The 23,194-nt window shown below is 40.7% G+C and overlaps 1 protein-coding gene across 2 annotated transcripts; it reads right to left on the bottom strand.

Moving 5' to 3' along the window:
• Positions 1-659: 659 nt before the first annotated feature.
• Positions 660-18,057, bottom strand: c1ql4b (complement component 1, q subcomponent-like 4b). 2 transcript variants are annotated; one of them, XM_019271772.2, is made up of 3 exons: positions 17,538-18,057; positions 15,547-16,689; positions 1,929-2,108 (listed from the first exon to the last, which is right to left on the bottom strand). In XM_019271772.2, the coding sequence occupies exons 2-3, from the start codon at positions 16,084-16,086 to the stop codon at positions 1,929-1,931; spliced, it is 720 nt and encodes a 239-aa protein (XP_019127317.1). In that variant the 5' UTR covers positions 16,087-16,689; positions 17,538-18,057. The 2 variants fall into 2 exon arrangements, with proteins under 2 accessions (XP_010744644.1, XP_019127317.1); XM_010746342.3 differs by lacking the exon at positions 17,538-18,057 and having other exon boundaries at positions 660-2,108; positions 15,547-16,086.
• Positions 18,058-23,194: the final 5,137 nt, after the last annotated feature.

Below are 23,194 nucleotides of genomic sequence, written 5' to 3'. Positions count from 1 at the left end.
TTCCCACAGGTGTTTTCCCACCATATAGAATAAACCTCAGTCTCCATTTTAGGGGCTTTTTTTTATTATTTACAACAACAGTGAGTTTACATCCAGTCACATACAAAGATTTCCTGCATCTGCGTTTCATAATGTGAGTAACAACGTTTGCGTGGGCTGTCCGCGGGTTGAAGAGGTCTTCGTTAGAAAACCTTGCCAGATTGCAGTTTGTATCACGTGTATCCGTTTGCTCATGTAGCCTGGACTCACAAGGGAGACTGTCTCATGCATAACAAAATAAAAAATGAAAAAGATAGTGTAAGGCACAGAAAACCTATAGGTATGGCATATGGCAGTAAAACATCAACAACAGTCATCTGCGTTTCAAAAACATCTTTACATTCACAGTTAAATGAAAGGATTAGTTTGACACTTATATGCTTATTTGCTTTCTTGCAGAGAGTAAGATGAAAGGATTGATACCACCGTGCAGCATGTGTGGATTAAATAGATGATATATCATTATCTATCGGGCTTTAAAGGTTCTAGCAGTGAAATGAAGCCAATGCAGAAGTGCCAAAAACTGCAGTTCCTTGAACGGCCACTTGAGGCTGGCTCCATAAGTCCCCATGTTAAAATGTCACAACTTCACAGCAGAGATAAACATGTTTGCAGCCTGGTACAAAAAACAGTTTTGGTCTCTATAGCTAATTTCCCCGTTCATGACAACTGTACCGAGTCTGAATTTTCTTAAACTCGCCTGTTCACATTATATTATAAGGCCTAAAGTTATGCATAATTAACAGCATGCTTTGACTGATGGGTAGATGACTCAGATCCGCCAGTGATCCAGACAGTTTTTGCAGATTTTTCGATTAGCCGGGAGGTGGAAGAGACAAGACCACCAACATGTTGGCAGCAAGAGCCACATATTCTTCAGAAACCTGTGGGTGACATCGCGGTTACGTCGCCTGAAGTTACCAGCTGCTAGCCGTAGTGTTATAATGAACACATGGATGAGGGTGGTGCTCAGTATTTTCATTTTCCTCTTGACAAGAAAGCAAATATTTCGGAAAATATCAAACTATTTCAGTAAAAGTCATACAGCAAATATATGGATGGATGCCAGGAGTGAGCGTGACTGAACGGGCGAGGCTGTGGAGGAAACCTCATTAGCAGGACATGATGAGGCTCTGTCATAAGCTCTTGGCTCAAGGAAAATCTCAAAGCTCAACCTCGGTATCGATGTACTGTGTGTGTTATGGGACTGTTACCAACGACTCGACAGCCCGGCTCCCTTAACAGGGAACTCGGAGACTGTGCGCGTCAAACTAACAGCAACGTTATGCTTTGACCCCCCCCCCGGACACAAACACACATATGTGCTCGGACACAGACACACAACACACTGGATTACGGTCATGTTGTTGGCTGTATTATCGGCCGCGATCAATATATATTCATGACATTTGGAAATTCATCTCGCAGGCGTGAGGCTGCAGCCAGGTACACACACTTCGATTTACGCTCAGAGATCATTTCTGTCGATTTCAGACCAGTGGCTGAAATGGTTATCTTGTGTGTCTGCGTAAAAACTGATCGGAGGAGCTCACAATTCATCGTGTGTATGTGTGTACAAGCAAATATGTGCATGTGTGTTTTAGCCATGCTTACATACTGTACATGGCACAGAATAATGATTACACAAGTATGTGCATCAGAAGTAAATGTTAACTGGTAATATATACAATACTATATTCTCTTTAAACTCTATTGGTTAACTGTGATCATGGTGTTACATGTTTTGTGTACCGAACGGTGTTGAAATGACAAATTACATCATGGCAGCATGGCGTGTTAGATGCAGAAAGGAGAGGAAACTTTTTTTGTTTTTTTTTTGCTTTGATTACAGAGAGAGAGAGAGAGTATATAAATGTGAGTATATACTGTCAGTCAGGGTAGATGAGGAAGCCAGAGAAGGTGCTGTATTTGTTGGTGTTCCCGCCGTGAACTTTCCCCCCGTCCAGCTGTACGCACACTTCGTCCCCCACGTCCAGGTGGAGGATGACGCTGTTGGAGGCGTAGTCGTAGTTCTGATCCGCGTCTTGAGCGATTGCACTGGCCCTCACCTGAGAGAGAGAGAGAGAAAAAAAAACATGGAGAAAGTAGAATATTGATATCATGGATTTGTTTTACGGAGTTTTATGTTCTGTGTTGAAGCTGCTCATTGTCAAAAGGTTCTGCTATATTTCGTGTACTCTGCCCCTGGGCAAACATGAACCAGGGGCGCTGCAGCTCACAGTCGGGCTTCTTAGCCAACCTAAGCCAGTGACAGCCCTATTTAAGGTGGTGACATGTTTTTATTAAACAGTGTCAGTGTTTCTCAAACAATTACACCGTGTACAACCTCAGAAAATATTAGGCCCCTCCACGTACCTCTACTGTATTATGACTGACAGTATCATATGCCATGTCTGAGGGGCTGAAATATTACAAATGGTTGGGTGGAGGCAGTTTTCGTTGTACTAAGCGAAGAAGAAGAAGTGGTGTACCACAAAAGAAACAGATCAGAAGAAGATACTTTGAGTTAGTGTGTGTGTGTGAGACAGTGATGGCAACAGAGACGGACAGCAGACTGATGAAATGCAAGTTTGTGGTGCACCAACACACAGGAAATGTTATTGAAACACAACTCACGTAAAAATACTGGCAGCATGTGTTAATTTCATTCATTGCCCAGGGCAGGAACAAATATTTTCAGGTGATAGTACCCACAGGAAAAATCTGTTACAGCAACAATTAAAAGTGATATCTAACAAAGTCAAATGTAAAGAATATAATCACAAAGTAAGAATGGAACAGGAAGCTTCAAGAAAAGTAAGGCTAACGCTCAAAATAAGTTTGAATTGCTTTGGTTGGAGTGTCTGTAAATTATTCTGAGAATGTGCTGCACGTGAAAAGCATATCAATATATGTATTGGTCCTTATTGTTACATTATTTAAACGCAGGAGGATTTTTGTCAAGATCCTGTAGAACTGATGGCTCAGTGATCAGACTGGTCAGTGGTTCGACTATTTATTTATTTTGATATGATACTTTGAAGATGGTGCTGCGAGGAACAATACACAGACAAATACAAGAACATAGACTGACAGGAGCCAATTCAGGCCTCCCTGATGAGCAATATTTTTTTTATGTAGGTTCTACTTTGGTACTTCTACACCAATGGAAAAAACTGCATAAATACAAGAAAACTACATTTTGATTACAGGTTTTTCAGATCGTACATGTGTCCATGATCACAGATACATGTTCATATCGAAAATTTATGATTTTCTCTGGCTAGTTTGGAATATTTTATTAGGGGAAACTCCCATAATCCTGCTCCTCTTTCTAATTGCTGGTCCTCTCTTGAAGCTCCCAGAACTAATCACCATATGCACCACAGAGGTGCACTCACCACAGATATCTAGAGGTCGATTACAGGGATGAGGAAACACGGCAGAAACGTGTTCAACATGAGCAAAGTAAAGTATATGCAACCTAGTGATCTACTGTAAACACATAAATGATGAAAATCTCAAACATTAATGAGAATATTCTTAATTAAAACTAGCAATTTCCTTCCAATGTAGTGTTTTATACTATGGGCTGATGATTTTAATGGGTTTATCTCTATCATCTTATCTCAGTATCCCACAAGGAATCGGTCTGTTCACTTAAGCCTGATGTAACTGGTGCCATTTTATTTCCAGTTTCATTCTGTGATCTCAGCGTAATGTCATCAGTACAGATGCTTTCCTGTCCACTGGGTAGATAGATGAGATGTGCAGTGATCTTTGGCTTCAAGCCTCCATATGAGAGCACAACCTTCCTTAACTGCCATCAATTTTTTGTAGAGGATTGTCACGCTCACACCTGATCCACCTGTTGCCTGATAGGGATTGCAAGAATGGCATCAGGGAGAATATCAGTTCATTTGTCAAGCTTTTACAGCGAACACAATAAATCCGCAGACACACACACAGTGACTGCTCATTTATGGGCATTTGTTTGTTGCAGCTGAATTAAAATAATTCCTGCTGTACTTCAACTTCATAAGCCACCCATGTTACACTTGTATATTACTCATATAAGACTGTGTGGAAGTTTTGAACACAATGCTCGCATAATTTCTAGCAAACTAACAAACAACTGGCTATTTAGACATGTTGCAGATATTGAGTAACATTAGCGTTCGTTCATGTTTGTGAATGTGTGTGGGATAGAAAGGAAAGTTGGCTCTGTTAGCTCTGTTTTGGTCTCCACCAACCCCTGAGAAAAATATCCATTTCTTTAGCTGCTGCTACAGTAAATGCTGCACTATGTTTGCCAGCTACTAACTACTAGCACTTTCCAGTAGAGCGGAAAGAGAAAAAAAGTTGTTGGTCATGTACTAAAAAACAAAACAATGAGCTGAAAGACACTAAAATTCGTCACAGTGATGAAGAGAACTACAGACTGATGATCACTCTCTGTGGGTTCATCACTACAAGCGCCTCCATTCACCAGGGAAAGGTTATTTATGCAGAGCATGTACACCGACTTGCAGCCAAAAGCACAAAAAAACTACATTCACCTGCATTTCAACAGGATTTATAGTACAGGAACACTTAAAGCCGATAGCACAATAAATTCAGTAAACGACGCAGGATTTACAGTGCAGGCACACTCAATTAAAGCCAACAGCACATTAACAAAGAACACCGTGCTCAGCCACAAATAAGAGACAGATTTAAGCCACATCGGTGTGGTGTTTAACATTTATTGTAACCAAATAATCACAATTGTGAGAAAGAAGCAATTGTAGTTTATATCTAAACTCTATTACGGACTGATGGACTTGAAGGAGTGGGGGGAGAAGTGACAATGGTCAATACCACTTTATTATAGTAAAGACCTATATATCCTATTGATAATTTAGATGGGCTGTTTCAACATCAAGAGGTCCATGCTAGAGGTGCACAGAAATGTCTCTGTCTTTCACATAACACAAAGTAATTACTAGTTGTGGCAGCAACAGTTGGTATTGTTTTCATATTATGAATCAGTGTGCGTGTTATCATGGTGGAGACTCCTACCTAAAGTGGGATATACCACCATTATTAATATTTTGTTAATACAATAGTGTCACAACCGTGGAGTGGAGTCACAAAACGTAACATGTTATCACTTTAGCTGTCATTATAGAAATATTCCAGTCCATTGTGTCCATCTTTTTAGAGAATATGGCAGAAATGAAAAATACAGTTCATAACTGTTTTTGTTAATGTATAATCACCTGAAAATAAGAATCATTATGTTTTTATTACCTTTATATCTACAGACACCACGGGTCCTCCTCAACAGAGTCTGCCTTGTTTACACACACACTGCTCCTTTAAAGAAACTAAATCACATTTACAGTGTGATTTTTCTGAGTGTGTCCCTTCCTCCTTCTCTTCTCTGGGTGTGGTTTCTCTGTCGCCAGGTGTTTTCCATGACATTATTTTGGATTAGAGTTATTATGCCACTGCAGCCAGGTGCTCAGTCTCTTCTGATCTCACTGTCCCCAGTAAGGGTTGGTTTGGTTTAGCTTGATGCTTTAGGTTGTCTTTTGCTTTTGTTCCACACTATCAACACTTGCACACTCACACTTCTCGCTCATGCACACCCTACACCACTGATACCACTGCTTCTACCCTCTCCATAACTTCAAGTCCTTTATGATTGTTTAATTTGGTCTAATTTGATTTAATAAACAGATGTACATTGTGTGGACTTAGAGCCAGGTCAGGACAGACAGTGACTCATTTTAAGATGATTTCTGATTAGAGCTTTAAAAAAAGGTTTAACAAACATCACCTTTATATTTGAGTCCTCAAAAAAACAAAACAAAACATGATAATAAACATGATATACGATATAAAACAGATACTGGAGAGTATGAATCAAACAAACTGAATATATTAACATGCATAGGCAAGGACATAACAACATAAAATGACCAAATAATGCAACCAACACCACAGCGGCTCAGAGGTTGACATTATGAGCTTCATAAAACTGCCATTAAAATACACCATATTCATAAGCAACACAATAAAGGTGTGTCGCCTGGTGTGAGGACCACAGAACCTGGACACTATTTTAAAAAGAAATATACTCTACTGAGTCATCCGTCACTCTTTAATCTATGTCTGGAGAGATTCATGTGAAGAGAACTCCAGAGGATGACGCCCTCTCTCTGATTACACATGATGCTGGGTATGTAATGGTATGACCGGCCGTTTGGGAGTGAAGTCGTTACACCTGACGATTACTGTACATGTTGACTTAACAGTTATATTGCATATTCAAGGAGCATGTTCCCATAAATGTTTCTATTAAGGAGAGGTTTCATTATGACCTGCGCCCCCGCATAGTTCATATAATGCCATACGCTTTCCTCAAAGACTTCTTCTTCCAGAGAGGAACACGGGTAAGGTTTCAGCCAACAACATGAAGGTAAAGACGTAGATAAAAGGCGCACAGCTCCGTTCATTATGTTAGTCTTGCACCCAGTAAGCAAATCTGCTTCTAATAAATTGCGCTATCATTGGGTAAGTAACCAACTATTCAAGCAGACAATCCATTTAATAGTGGAAAATAAAGTACACAAGCGCATACATATTAATGAATGCAAATATGATACTCTCACTCCATCCTTGTCTCCGGCTCTCAGTCTGGGTCTGACTAAGAATATGGTCCATCATTTCCACCACCAGTCTTCCAGGCTTCAAATCAAACGAGACTAAACTACCCATTTCTCCTCATCCTCCATTCAATAATGAGCTTTTTTTCCCCCCTCCCATCCATTTCATCAATTCAACTCCATACAAGCATTTCACCCATGTAGAAAAGGTGCACATTTTTTATTCCCCTGCTTCTCAGACAGAAATGAATCGATACATTTCCTTTGTTTTAATTCAACTCACATCACTCCATTAATTGTTGTCTTTCCCTCCACACCTCACGCCCCTTCCATCATCCCTCTCTCTCTCCCTCATTCGCTACCCCATCGCTATCTCTTCATTCTGGACCCATCTATCCATCTTTTTGTGTCCTTACACTCCAATGAGATGCAGGTCACGCACACATTTTCTTTTCCCCCCCTGCCATGGCAGTGTTGGCGGGAGCAGCGACTAAGTGTGTCCCTGTCCGGTCTAAATCGGATTGATTAACGGCGTGCTGCTGTGGCAGGTCTCCTGAGGACCCCCGCTCCTTTTTTACACGACCCCCTCTGCCTCCTTCCCCGTTCCCTCCACCCCCCTTTGCAGCATCCCTACCTCCAGATGCGTCAGGCCAGGCTATACACGCCTGCAGGCTACGGTAATTGGTAGTTGGACAGCCATGGCAGCTCCCCTGCCTAATAGGTCCAACTCCTCAATAACTCCTTACAATCACAATAAATGGGGGCACAGGATAGGCTACAGTGGTCAAATAGGCCCATGAAATACTAGCAGGAGGTCAGAATAAGATCCCATCACACACACACACATACTCACACATACTCACACACTCCATCCCGATAAGAGCAGCGCTCTTTCTTTTTGTTTTTTTATGAATCTCAAGCGAACACCTGAGAAAACCCACATGGCATATGAGACATTTTGTTATTTTATACTGTTAGACTGCTTTGCTCTGAAGGGACTGAACGGCTCCCCTAGGGAGACGTAATAGGTTTTAGGAAAAATATAACAGTAAGGAGAATCTGACGTCTTGTACATCCAACATCTGTCTATATGCTTCAATGGCAGGATTCCCCTGACAGTTTTTCCAGCTCGGTTTAGAGGCTGACAAGCTTCAGGAAAACAGTAAAAGATCACAATTAAAACTCATGCACCTCTCTACATGTGCATGGACTACTTTATTACTATCATTCCTATTAAAACACATCATTTTACATCCTTAAAAAAAAGGACTGGTGGGTTCTGTCTGTACCTGTATTACCCACGTTTAAGGATCATGGCAGAAGCTGCAGCAGTGATATTCACACTTACTCACTGAAATGGCCTTTTAAACATGAACATCAGCTAATTATATTTGCCAGCCAAAAGGACACAATGTTATTTATGGCTTTTTATGGTTGACTTCCTTATGAGATGCGTAGGTTTACTTAGCCTCGACTCAGACAGTGGAGATGCTGACATTTAATGTGTTATGTTTATGATTAATTCAAGGTCACGCTCTCCTCCTGTATATACAGTAACCCGGAGGAGAAGTTAGCTATTTTATACATTTTATGCACATATTTTTAAGAGTGTGACATTTAAAATGTTATCGCAGACGTCATCACTGTTATTGCCACAATGGATTACGATGTAATCAGGGATTAATAGTCGGAGAAAATTAAGAATTAAAAATGAAGAGGGAAAGATCTCAAAGTTAAACTATTTGTCTATATTAAATATGTCTTAACATCAAATGAAAAGTTACAATTATTTGAAATATTATGTTGATTATTGTAAAATGGCTCATCAGTGGTGTAAAGTAACTAAGTACGCATACTCAAGTACAGTAGTTAAGTCAAATTTCGAGGTATATTTGATTTTAAAGTATATTTGATTTGATTAGCCCAACTAGAGATAAAAAATTATTATAAAATATAATTGTTGTTCTTGCGTGTTGGTAACACATCTGTGCTTTGACTTAAGAATGATTTTTGATTGATGCATTTGGTATTTTTCCTTATTTTAAGGATTCACTTCCTCCACCACTGTGGAATAGACATTTATAACCGAGCCAGAGTAGTAGTTGACGTTACAGACGTTTGTGACACTAAAACACACAGCACAGATGAATCTGCAGGTTCGGCTGTCAGCAACAATCGCAGTGAAACTTCAAACTTAATGTGGGCAGGAGGCGCTGGGGCTTTGGGAGTGAAAACAAGAGGGGAAGGCAGATCAGGATTATTGTCAACAGCGGCGGAGATTGATAGCGACAAGGGAGTGAATTTCTGTCTGTTAGCCCAACGCTTTTCTGACTTGATCTGCTACTGTTGGGGAGAAGGGAGACCCGCGGGACAATAGAGAAGATTACGCTGCCTCCACTTTTCATTAAGGGGGGAAACATTAAATGGGGAGAGAGAGGCAGGGAGAGAGAAGGAGAGAGAGAGAGGGGGATTTACAGCAAAATAACTCACTGACAGTGCTAAATGCTCAATAAAACCTACATTTTCAGCTGTGTGCCACTGATTTGTGTGACATATTTAAGGACTGACATACTGTATTTCAAATACATTTCCACCAAAGATCTTCTTTCTTTTCTTTTTTCTTTTTTTTTTGGTATATCGACCCATTTATGTCTGAGCTTTATCTCAGAGAAAAAATGATGGAAAGAGGGCATGGGGTAAGGAGAAAAGAAGGGTACGTAAGTTAAAAAAAGGGTGAGCAGCTGCATGCACTTTTAACAGTCTAAGCACAGGATTCGGGTAAAGGAAGCCAAAGTTGAGAGGGGCTTTGAGTGATGGGGAGGGAGCCTGTTGGATAACAAACTGATCAAGCATGCCCGCTTCAGAGGAGGCAGGGTGGGGGGGACTGGGGATATAAATGAGGTTGGGGGAGGTGGGCTGTCCATGTAGTGTGTTATTTTTTCAGTTTTGTTTTGTTTCGCAGTGGTGCCTTGATCCTCTGGTAATAAAACTGACAGGATTCATTCACTGTGATGTACAGACCTCTCAGAGCAGAGCGAGGCGATTGAGATGGGGTCTCTTAAACTTACCTGAGGGACCTCTAAGGGTAAACTGAGAGAGAGAGAGGAAGGGCAATTGAAATGGCCCCCCTTTTTTTTTTTTTTTTTTTTTTTTGTAAAAGCTTGCTCTGTTCTCACTGCCTCCGTTTATGTGTACCAGCCCGAGGTATCCTGTTTCTATTACACAGGTCGACATGTAACTATTCTCCTCCACCGCGGACTCGCACACTAATTGGCATGCGAGATGTTAATATTTTTCCATGACACTCAAGACCCAAGGTGTCAAGATGTTGATTAGAAAGTCGCTAATTGGCTCTAGACTGAACCTTTGAGGGTAGAGGAGATGCTCTAATTGGATATAAATGGGTTCTGCGCCACAGTCTACCTGCAGCCGCCACCCTAAAGTTAAATTATACTATTCCTGCATGACATATTGTTTACTGTCCTGTATTGATTTCGTGTGTGTTTTACACACACAAAGAGAGAGGGAAGACACACAAACAGCGCTCATCATGTGAAACCTGCTCACAGAAGTCAATATTCCTCGAATGCTGATACCAACACAATGTGTTTTTTTTTTATTATAGTCCCTATTGTCAAATGCTGCGGAGACACCGCTGTTTATAAAACAGACAAAATCCCACCTTCTCGATGAAGAGAAATAATGATATAATGCATGAGGCGCAAGGAAAGCACAACAAAGGCCCCGACGAAACACACAGTAACAACTAGCGGGTCGTTTTAGTTGACAGGATATAATGGCCTCAGCCATTATAACAGACACATATAGTCAAATAATGGCTGTGTGTATGAACAGGCGCATAACAAGAGCAAGCTGCAGGGTATATTCTGTCTGCTCCACAAGAAATGTGTCCTGAAAGGGTGGACTTTTATCCTTTATCATGAAAAGTCCCCCCATTATACTGTTATCCCATTGTGTCCGACACTAATTCACCACACAGAAATTACACTTGACTAGGAATTAATCACACATACAGCTGTTTGTGGAGGAGCCCCCAGAGTGCCAAAATAGAATAAATTTAAAAACTGTCTAATAAAATGCCACACGAGGCTCCATATTGACACCTTGTCGGACTGTAAATTAGCAACGTCTACCTCTCACAGCAGCCACGTCGCGCCCACCCTACTGCAGGCGACTCATTTTCTTCTTCTAATTGAGTCTAAGCTTGTCATCACCTCAACTTTTAAGTGGTAGATCTCATTAGTTCTTTAGGTTTCAGTTAGAGGTCCATAAAAAACTGTGATATTTGTTAGTATTTGCACTCCTCACCATCGCTGTGCGACTGTGTCACTGTTTGCTGCTTGAGAGATTGAGAGCCAGCCTAAAAGACACCAGTTGTCTTAATAAGGAAGACCGGATTCAAAGTATCAAAGTTTAAGTTGAATTTATTATTCTTGTACATGAATATCAACTTAAACTTTGCGCACCTTTATCAGCACCTCCGCAGCCTAGACACCTTTAATGAACCTTTAATCCGAAGCTTACAGCTCTGCTCTTAATTCAACTTTCTTTCCTTTCCTACCTTAACACTACACCTTACATTGTTAAGGCTGAGCCACATGTCAGAGCACATGTTGGGGTTTAATAAGGCAAAGTTTTCATCCATCCATCCAACCTGATGCCACCGCCAAATAATGAGGTTAGCATGTGTCAATGGCAGATGAGATTTCACACTGATGTCATCAAAACTATAGTGTGTGTGTGTGTGTGTGTGTGTGGCCAACCAACTGACCAACCCAATCGCTCCCATATTGGACCAACTATAAATATTCATACTCCCACTCCGTGCTCATCACTGTAAAGGGCAAAGTACATATTGGTGGTGAATTATACATCCATTGAAAAGGTCAACTACCTCAACACCAATCTTTTGATGAGTTATGGGACACGAAGAGTGAAGAGGATTCGTTGCATTGAGGGTTTCAGCTCTGCAAACTTGGCATAAACACTACTACACGTTTCAATAACCAACAGTTAGGACAGACATGTCGGAGACATGAGTCTGATTTGCTTCATGTATGTCAGTCATATGTATTAGCTTCATCCCTTCTCCTCAACTCTTCCCTTGAAGAGAGGACAGAGGTCGCTTTCATGTTGCCTTTTTCCTCGTATCCTCCTCTGTCCATTCTCCTGTGAATATCCATCCATCTCTCTCTCTCCCGCTCTCTCTCTCTGTCAGCCCACTTGTCTATGTCCTGTCCTGTCTCTGCAGTGATCCCTCCTCAGGATGTGTCTTATTCTCAGCTCTCTTTGATAAGACATTGATCAACACCATGCATATCAGTCTGACAATTGTTGTACACACATACTCCTACACACACACTCATCCATCCATTCCCTCCTCGAAGATCTCTCTCTCTATCTTATATGTATACAGAATATGTCAGACGTATTTGGAGTTATTTAATTGCATCTTTTAAAGGACGTGAGGACGCTACATGAGGAAAAACAATAGAATGAGTAATGCATGTAATCTTTTTTTAAAAGACTAGTTTCAGGAGCAGGACCACACCTCAACCATGCCACTTCTCCCTCTAAATACCATCCTTAACCCTCTCGTCCTCTTTCGTTCTCGCATTCTGTACCCCTTTCTCCCCATCCCATTTCTTTCTTCTACTTCTCCTCTGCATGGGGTTCTGAGGAGGTCCAGGTACTAAAATCAAATCAAATCAGATTTTATTTGTATAGCCCAAAGTCACAATTGCCCAGTACATTTGCCTCAGAGGGCTTTACAATCTGTACAGGGAGTGACACCCTCTGTCCTTAGACCCTCGGTTCGAGTGAGGAAAAACTTGCCCACAAAAAACCTTTAACAGGGAAAAAAGGTGGAAGAAACCTCAGGAAGAGCCACAGAGGAGGGATCCCTCTCCCAGGACGGACAGACGTGCAATGGATGTCACGTGTACAGAACAAATCAACACAAACATATTGTACAATTACAATGAATGACAAAATGACAACGAATCACAATGAATGATAAAATGACCACAGTAGCAGATATGGTAGCAATAATGACAGTAATAATATGTGTAGTGGACATCGTGCAGGATCACAGCAGCAGCCACGATCCATGAGAACCTGCAGATTCCCAATCGAAGCATCGAAGCTTCCCCACAATGCAGCAACAGACCCCAAAGAAGAAGTACAGGAGTTCACGTTAATACATCTTGTTGATGTTGGTGTGGTCTTTGATAGTGAACGACCAATTGTCATGTTCATTGGTGAGCTTTGAAGGCGCTGGAAAGAGCCAGTCTAGCTGTTCGACTGCTTTGTCCTGCTATGCATTGTACCATACATGGGTGGTATCAATCTTCTCTAACGTATCCCATTGGAGTTCATCTCTTATACTGTAAGGAACAAAATCTACAAGGTACCCACTCAGAGAGGTGGTTACAGTAGCAGCCACAGAATAATGTGCTGTTAAATGTCTTCACTAGTCTTTCAATTGACAAACTTTGTCAGTGTGTTACACAAGGTTTTTGTCATTGACCTAGCTCTGTTCCCTCTGAAACTGTGAAGGCAAGATCAGCACTGAATTGGGATAAATAATTTAGTTGATGGAAAAGATAATTAATGGGGAAGGAGTCAATAGCCATTGTGGGCGATAAAAGTGTACGTGTGTGTGTGTGTGTAAAGGAGATGCGCAGGTGGATGGGAGAAGATCTCATCTAAAGGCTATGAAAGATTTAACAGCAGGAGAAGACGGGAATGACAATGTCTGTGAAGGCACGCAACAAACCAAGTCCCCCCCCCCCAATTATATCTGGCATTTAACAGTCTGTCCGCTTTGCTCTGTACTTTATGCAAATCGAATCAATGAAATATGGAATAACTGTTTTCATAGACTTGATCAGTCACAAAAAAAGATTTACAGTTTAATGACGCGTGTATTTGTGAAGTCTATAAAAACAAAAAGCTGAAATAAAAAAGCGTATTCTGTGCCGGATCTGATATTATATTGCTTAACCATAACTGTTCATCATGTTAGCTCGTAGAATATCTCTTGTTGTTGTAAAATATTCCAGTTAAATTTGGTGCAAGTGAGACCCTAGGTCAAGAAACAAGAGATTGATTTCAGGCTCTGACGCATAATTTAAAAAAGGAATTTAACTGCCAACATTTTCTTGCCTATTTACTTTGGTATGCTTTATTTTTTCAGGCCAACATGTCAAACATTCACTCTTCCCGGCTTGTCAAATGGTTTCCTGTATTGTAACATTATGAATTTAATCTTTGGGTATCAGGTTGTTTGTTGATTCAGGCACAACGAGCTATTTAGAAGACCTCGAGCTCTGGAGACTTTTCTCCAGATTCTTTATAAATATTTCATATTTCATTAAAAGATTAATCCAAAAAGAAAATTAGTGTTAGCAGCCAAAATTTCATAATCTCTATCTGGATCAAGATCTGCACAAAGGATAGATAGACAATCATGCATGTGCAAGTTTTCCCAGTTACAGGCCCCATGAAGTTGTAGCCACTGATGTCGCAGCTGAATGTCCTGCACCCAGTGACTATCAGCCAGGTATAGTATGAACCTATCTATCTATCTATCTATCTATCTATCTATCTATCTATCTATCTATCTATCTATCTATAGATGTCTTTAATGTCTTTATCTCACTGGATTAGTAACAAAGTGTTAAGCTGTCCTTGCTGGATGCTTATTGGCCCACTTACTGTCTTTTAAGATGTAGATTCAGTAAAGCATATCAGAGAACGGCAGCCCAGCAGGGTGTTGGTCTGCTCAGCAGCATATTGCTGTCAGTTCATGTACCGTGTAAATTATGTACAGAGAAAGTACTGTTGTACCATCAAACACTCTTGGCATGTAACAATGCAAACCATGTTTTTTTTTTCTTCTTCTTCTTCTCTGGTAATCCCCAGGACGTCACTCTTCTGTTCTGCGGCACACATGTCAGAATCAGGGCTCATCACCAGAGTGAGAGCTTAGCTCTTCAAGTTTTTCACGGATCTCCAGATGGAAGCATTGAAGGCTTTTTCCAGACATTCATACTTGTTTATTTATTAGAGTTAAAGTCAGAGTTCCTCAGAGGACAGTAGCCAGCTGTTGCATTTTTGGCTTTGTTCCACCGAGACGTGGAGGATTGTTATCCTGTTGATCGCTCGGCTGTCACTCTCTCACTGTCTCCCCCTCCCTTTGTTTGCAAATTGTACAATTAATTACAGTTTTCCATGTGAATCCCACCTCTGTTTCTACTTTTATCCTGCGTGTTTCTTCTGCCAACGTAAATCACGTTTTTGCACGTTTTCTGATTAAACTAAATTATGAAATTCAGTTTTAGCTCCTCAACAGAGGTTGAGATATAATGTAATTCTGCTCTAAGTAAACAGCATTTTAATTCTTTTTGGTTCTTTGCTTCATCTAAAACTTTATCATGACAATCTAATTGCTCTGTTGCTATGATGCTATTCTTAGGATCCTTCCTCGACCTTACCTAAGTTGTTTTTGAGTCTAAACCTTAAAGCAAACTTTAACGGTTTTATTTATTTATTTTTTAATCTTTGTGTTTTATAATCGTTTTGTAAGTGCAGTTCCAGCATGGAAGTTACAAACTGTGTATTTCATCGCTTATTCTGACTCGTTAATTTGTGTTCGACTCGCTTGCATTATGAAAATGTTCCTATTATTGTGTCCCTCTGCTGTTGGTGACCCAACGTGACACTTGATCAAACTCGTGCACGTGACTGTACAAACTTGACTTTTTAGCCCTTGGTTGGAGTTTGTTTCAAAAGGCAGAACTTTCACTTCATACACTTCAAACACACTCACCTGTCCGTTCTTCTTCAGGTCAGCCCACATGCTCGTACCATCACCTCCTCTCATCAGGACATGGTACGTGAAGTAGTAGATGCCTGGCAGGGGGCAGGTGAACTTGCCGGTACTCGGCTCGTAGTAGTTCCCTACGTTGGTCACCACGTCGTCAAACTTCAGTATATCACTCCCTTCATGTTGTTTCCGGAGGCCTGCGTAGAAGGCAATTTTGGGACTGTAGATGGACTGGCCGTAGCCACCTTGTCCAGGCCCTGCTGGACCAGGTGGGCCGGGCTTGCCAGGCTCTCCAGGGGGCCCTTTAGGACCTGGAGGACCAGGAAGTCCAGGGTTTCCTCTGAACCCCTGTTTGCCTTTGCGGTTTGGGAAGTCCGGGGGTTGAGGGGAGACGGCTGTCAACTCTCCCTGAGGGGGGGTGAAAGTGTCACAGACCATCTTGCAGCTCCCAAGCATCCCGTAATGCGTGCCCCCACCTCCGGACCCTCCCCCCTTGGTGGTGTGGACCAATAGGGGAATGGCCACCAGCAGGACCAGAACCATGGCCACGCCGACTCCAGCCCCGATGACACGTTTTTTTCGACTGAGCCGGGAGGCAGCCAGCGTGAGGAAGTCCTCCTCCCCCTTAGCCGGAATGGTTGTGCCGGCCAGGCTGAACTCTGGGTAGAAACAACTACTGGATCAAGGAGGTGAAGGAGGGAAATATGTGATTGTGCAGGGCAGAGAAGAGTAACAGGGGGCTATTCTGGCAAGTCTCAGACAGGAAAGTCAGGGGGAGAATGACAAATAGGTTTTTCCATTTCTTGTTGTTCAGTACATTAGCTTTGTATCCTTTTATTTTTCAGTTTCCTCTGATTCAAAACATGTGAGGGCTTTCAGCCTCTCTAAAGATAATACATCATTTTTCAAAAAAAAAAAGAAGAAGAAAACAACATAAATATTTTAAATGTCTTTGTCAAAAATCACCGTTGAGGTGCTGGATTTTAGGCAATTTCTTTTTATTTTTTTAATTCCAGCTCTGTGGGTTTCGGAGGCTCCAGTGAAAAGCTTTCAGTTGCTCAGGCAGAGAGCTGTCAGGTGGGGTCTACAGTATTCCCATTGGAGTTCATCTCACCCACCACATATGGGGAAGGGCGCTTTACTTATCTGTCCAGGAATCAGAAGAGAAGAATGGGGAAACTGTTAAATCTCTGCTCTTTCCTTCCTTCCTTCCCCCTGCTTGTGTTTTGTCGACGGGCTCACACCTCTCTCTCTCTCTATATATATACATATATATATAGTTATATATGTTATTTTAGGAGCCTGGATTAATTCTATCTCGACACTCTTTCAAGTCAAGAAGAAAAAATCTGAGTAAAGGTCAGGCCAAATTGCATTGAAACTCTTGTTTTAAAAAGGCAGCTTGGATGAAGCATTGCAGTTTGAAACTCTTGTTTTAAAAAGGCAGCTTGGATGAAGCATTGCAGTAAATCACTGAATCTCTTGCAATCTAGAAGGAAGACACACACATGTGTAATTAAATAAGCAGTCATGGATATGCTGTAACACATATGATAGAGAACAAATAAATCACTTTATTTTGTAATGAATAAATAGTTCAATTTGCATACAGAAATTCAAAATAATGAGAAAATGCTAGAGGCTAGACTCTTCGTAATGCCTTACTGTGAGTCTATTTAAACATCTTTGTCATTATTTATAAATGTAAATACATGGAAAATCTTATTAATATAATAATCAAACAAACTGGGGTTCACAGCTACATGTTGATATTATTACAGGCCTACATTCATTGCTGCAAAACTCGGCATTCTGCAGCAAAAAAACTAAAGACTAAATCTAAATCTGATATTAATCCTAATTCGAATTAAACCGTGTCTTAGATTTTGAACACTCGTCCAGATTCAGTCCTGAGAAAAGGAGATGATGATCAAACTTTTTTTTGTCAAACTCTGCAAAAAAAAATAAAAAATAAATAAACAGATCAGGCTTACCTGTTTTTGTTTCTTCTTTTTTTTTTCCTTGTCTCTGGTCCTCTAGTGGTTTTTCATGCTGCGGGTTCAGATGGAAACGCCGCAGGAAAACTGGTCCAGGACCGGAATGCAATCCTTCAAACACTGACTGAGCGCTTTCACCGTCGCTATCGGGGTGGTGATGGTGGTGATGAAGTTGCGCTGCGGTGCAAACTCACAAGTCACACTAATATTTCAACTTGCAGCATTCTCCATCCAGGACTCCTCCACGGTGCACGGTGACCGGAGAGCACCGTGCAACAATGCTCGCCAAAAAAAATAAAAATAAAATAAAACACCTTTTAAATAATGGTGATGGTGCAAAGTCGCGTTGCGCTTTTTTTTCCCCTAATAAAATGACGAGTTACTTTGACAGACTTCCGCCGTGCAGTAATCCCGCTGCAGAGAGACTTTATTAGCAGAGCAACAGTTCACTCACTTGTTGTATTTTCCGTCCTGCTTCTCTCCTCAGCATCTGCCTACTACTGCTCCCCCCGCCCTCCCTCCGCAACACACACACACACACAAAGGCACGCACACACACACACACGCACACACACACGCACACACACACTGATTCACCGTCCCATCCTCCTGCATGTGACCTTTTCACAAATCAAATCGCCGCATGTGTTTAATGGTTTAATCAAAAGCTTGTCGTCTTCCTTTCAAATCATTGAACATGTATTTGCACCACAATTAGACACACAACCAATTAAATCACATGCATATTACAGTGTTGATCTTTGATCAGCATCCTCATTTGACATTACACGTGTCGCACTTACTGTAATACAGAGATCATTTCAAGTTATTTAAGTTTTCTTGTAATGCTGGGATAGCCTTAGTGCTCCACACAGCAGATCATGCAGTGTGTACAGGTGTACTATATATTTTTTCTTTTGCTAAATAAAGGTTCTATAAGATGTACCTGCTTGTGAGAATAGCAGGTGTGAAGATATTGACGTGTGAGTACAAAGCGTGGGTTTATACAGATGTGAGAGTGACACGCATCACGCAGGATGCTGAAGTGGAAGGGATGAGGTGAAAGGAGGAGAGTGGTGTTCTTAAGGTTGTTGTCAATGTCTGTGTTTTCTGTAGCTTTCAGACCTCGTTAGAGATGAAAGATGTATCGCTGCTGACAACCCCCCTCCTCCTCCTTTATCTCCTCCTGGTCTCTCTCTTTTTTATTTTATTTTTTCAATCTCTCTCTCTCCCTGACTTTACATTTACAGCATCCACAAATTAATTAATTCTCAAATCGGAAATTGTTTTTATTACAATATTTTTGGGGAGGTGCTGATGCCAGCTATAGAGCAAGGGGGTTCCTCTGAAATATTATTAGATTTATTTCAGGTGTTTCTGTCACAAAAACACTCCTGACATTAGAAACACACGTGTCCTGAAATTAATTTTAGCAGGAAATGTTGGTCTGGGGGGCATTTACACAAGAAACAAGGCAAGAAAAACCATTTAGGCAGCCCCCAGTCCTCTAAGGCACAAGTGTACTTGCATGTACTGTCAGTTCTGCTTCTTATTTATTCATCTCCCAACTTTACTGAGCAGGAGTGTAGCAGATATTGAATATGGATCAATAGATCACTCCCCAGAATGCATACTGTCAGCCGACTGAGCCCTCAGGCAGATGCCAAGCCTCTAGTCACATTTGCATTTGGAGATAGAAAATAACTACTGCTTGTCAGAAAGTGGGAAACTGTGTGGTCTCCACGTTTTACAAAATTGGCAAATCTAAAGCATGGGAGCGAGAAAAAAAAAATTGCATTTGTAAATGCGTCTTTACACTATTGGCTTATATCCTCTGCTATGTGTGCATGCCTGGCTGTGCTTCTTTATGTGACTTTATGGCATGTGTGAGTGCCTGCATGCATACATATGTGCACACATACACATATAATTTACATGTGGGCTCACTGGTGACACACTCGGAGGCTCCCTGCATTTAAATTATTATTGCCAAGAAGGGAGGACAATTTAGAGAGAATGAGGTTTTTAGAGCCCTATGAAATATTAACTAAGCCGATGAATATATAAGCTGTGAAGCGATAATATCTGTCTCCGACTCTGTTTCCTCATGATATATGATTTCTATGTGTTCATGTCTGTACTATATCATCCACTGTGTTTAATTAAAGCTCAGATTTACAGGAAGAAACAGTTTGATCTTCTATTTTAGTTTACTTACAAAATATTACTCCGTAATTGTTTTTTTAACTCACTTATATATTAGATCTCTTGTTCTTGACTCTGATATCTCGTTTCTGACCTCAAGTGTCTGACCTGTGGAAATATGATTGATAAAGACTTTACAGCCACAACAGACTGGAAGATCTGAAAATCTGTTGGCCACTGGGTCATACCTAAAAGGTGGCACATCACTCTTGCCAGAGAAATAAGCTTGCAATAAAGGATGCTGCTTTCAAGTGAGTAAAACTTTTAGACCGTAATTTGGCATTAAAATCACAGGAGTGGTTTTCAGTCAAGTCAGTTCTATTTATAGATCCCAAAATCTCAAGTTTTAAAAGGTAAAAAAATTATGTAGAAATGGAAAAGAAGAAGGAAGAAACCTCAGGAAAGAGCGACAGAGGAGAGATCATTTTCAATATGCAACAGACATGCAACATATTGCTGTATCTATGAAAAAAAAAGCAACAATAATGGGTAAATATAATGCAAACATATAGCTAGCCCTGAGCATAGATCACACATAGGCAATGCAAGAGGTAAAACACAAGGACACCATTCACAGAAGATGTTTAAAAGGTCCAGTGTGTAAGATTGACGGGCCTCCATTTGCAGAAAAAGGCAGACATGAAATATTATATCCATAACTATGTTTTCATGTGTGTATAATCACCTGAAAAAAAGAATCTTTTTGGTTTTTGTCACTTAAAAATGATCCTTTCATATCTACATGTTAAAACACTATGTTTCTACAGTAGCCCAGAACAGACAAACTAAATACTAACTCTAATTCAGAGCTTTTAAAGTGTTGTTTCTCCTTAGGAAGCGAGGGTGATGTGAGGAGATTGCAATGCAGCGATGACACTACTAGATGCAACTAAATCCTACACACTATAAATAAAGAAAACAGACAATTTAACATGACTCCGAAAGGGGCATATATTTGACGTATATCAGTGGAGAAAAGGTCATTTTAAATGGTGTGTATATACAGAATATGCTTCAATATATATTTGGCACAGGGATCTGTTGTATGTTCTTGTATCTATTTAGGGAGCACTGATATATACGAGAATACAAACAAACTTTAAGCAATTGGAGAATAGTTTCTTGTTCTTATGAAGCTGTTTTATGTTACATAATTGTTTTAGAAAAAAGAAATCTACAGGTCCACTTACAAGGTTTTTCCCAGAGCCTTCCCAGATTTCATCACAACCCATGCATGAAACTTGGTGGTATGAAAACAGGTGGATGCATGAGTGTGATCATTAAATTATGGTTATTTATTTAATTATTGCAAACACAATTTTCTTGTTTGTTCTTAAGTACAAATTTGTCTTTGCTACAACTTAATCCTAACAAATATCATGTGTGATACACTTAACATCAGGCTCAGGTCACTTCAGGCCAACAGGCGACTGTGTTCCACTGGATATATGGTCATTAAAAACAGGTTCAACATGTTAGGATGAGTCATTACAGATGATACGCTCTGGTTTTCTAGACAGCAGCGCGACGAAATAGATAAGGCAGGACAGAGGTGATTTACCAGCAGGACAGTCACTGTGATTAGAACGATCAGTAAAACCAATCAGGGCATGAGCAGAGAGTCAGCACGTGATCAGAGAGGTTACCATGGTATTAACCAGCTCGTTCAAGGTGGAGGTGCTATCAACACAGTAAGTCACATATACAAGCTAAGTAAGTGGCTGCGGAAAGGGCTTAACCTGACCTGCAATCTCACAGGTCAGAGAGTGAGCACGAAGGAAGACAGTGAGAGTCTGAGACGGACGGGGAGCGGAGAGGAAGCGAGGGTAATGAAAATGTAGGGGTCATAGCATCACATTAGTGCTATATACAGTAACATATGATTGTTTAGTGTGTGTGTGTGTGTGTCTACCCTGTGGAAAGTGTAATTCAAATTTTTCAGTGTGGGCTGGCGAGACTGAGTTTTGTTTTGTTTTTTCGTCAAAACCGATTTTTTATGTTTACCTGACAGGGACCACTTGTGGCTGCGCAAATTATAAATCCTGTGTGCCAGGAAAAATAACGTTGTTAACACTGCAAAACTTCTTATAGTGAACACACACTGCAGCTTGTTAACCAGCAAACAGCTTAAATAAGGTACCTCTGTGTAGAAGTAACGAATTACATCATGTTACTGTCATTTTTTGGGGTACTTATTTATTTCTGTATATTTTTTAAACGCTTAATTAAGCATGCATTTTATGATATAATCCTATATAATACTGATTAGGCCTACAATTAGAATTATATCCAAACCTATCTGCATTTTTGCAAAGAGTCGCCACATAGGAGGTAGAAGTGCCACAAAATGGCACGAAGCACCGCCTGTGTTAACCAACTGGGCTCATTAGACAGACATCCACAGAGCTCTGTATCTGCAGCAACAGTTTCACCGTGTCCTATTTTCTCACCAAAAAAAACCACAAGCAAATCTTCCAAAAAAAAAAACAGTGTGTTCCAATGAAAACTATGCAGCGGGCACAGGTGTGGAAAGGTAATCACCCTGACCAGTACAGGAGCTGGAAGTAATTTAGGGACTGAAGATTTGGAGAAACAGAAACCAAAGATTAGGTTGTTGTTGTTGTTTGTTTGCAGTGCATTGGGAGAAATCTATACTAAATCTACACAGGTTCAGAAAATGTTAGTTTGCTTTTATCAGACAAAGTTCCTGCTTTATTTGTTTAGAAAACAAACCTGTGGGAAAATTACTGATGTAAAGACTGGAAGATCTGCAGGGTCATATCTGAGGTGGCACATCACTCTTGTTCACACCCACATACGTTATGAATTAATTTGCATGTGTCTCATATAAAAATGAAAACTCAGTATGGACTGTTAGGGAGGAGGTCAGAGAAGATGGTTAAGCACGCGACTTTGAGCCTTTGCATCCGATTCCTCCTGGTAAGGGATTTAAATGACATTCGAATCAGTGCTGCTTCAGGTAAAATGTTGCTTAATCTGTGATACTGTGGATTATAAAATGCTTTCTGTGGGTGGGATTATCTTGTACAGTCTTTGGTTCAGATTATATTTCAAAGGCAGGGGTGATCATCTAAATGGATTACCTTGACATGTGGAGTCCCCCAGGGTTCGATTCTCAGGCCACTAACTATTCAACGTGCACATGCACCTTCTACCCTAAATCATCCATGACATCCAAGTTATGCAGATGACACTCAGATTTACAATCAGAGCCTGTCAGCAGCACTTTTAATGGACATATTTTGATGATGGTGCACAATTTCCCACAAGGATTACGTGTTGCAAGCTGCAGCTCCTCAATACTGGACCAAATTTAAAATTAGTTATCCCCACAAATTGTTACACAAACAGTTCAGGTTGTCAGAGAGTTCAGGAGTGGAACAAAGGTTCAAAAATACCAAAGTTACCCTTTAATTTTTGACCTTAAA

This window comes from Larimichthys crocea, chromosome VI, assembly GCF_000972845.2.
Source record: "Larimichthys crocea isolate SSNF chromosome VI, L_crocea_2.0, whole genome shotgun sequence".
In the NCBI taxonomy this organism is placed as follows: Eukaryota; Metazoa; Chordata; class Actinopteri; family Sciaenidae; genus Larimichthys; species Larimichthys crocea.
The sequence above is the reverse complement of the archived record's forward strand: the minus strand, read 5'-3'. Positions and strand labels throughout refer to the sequence as shown.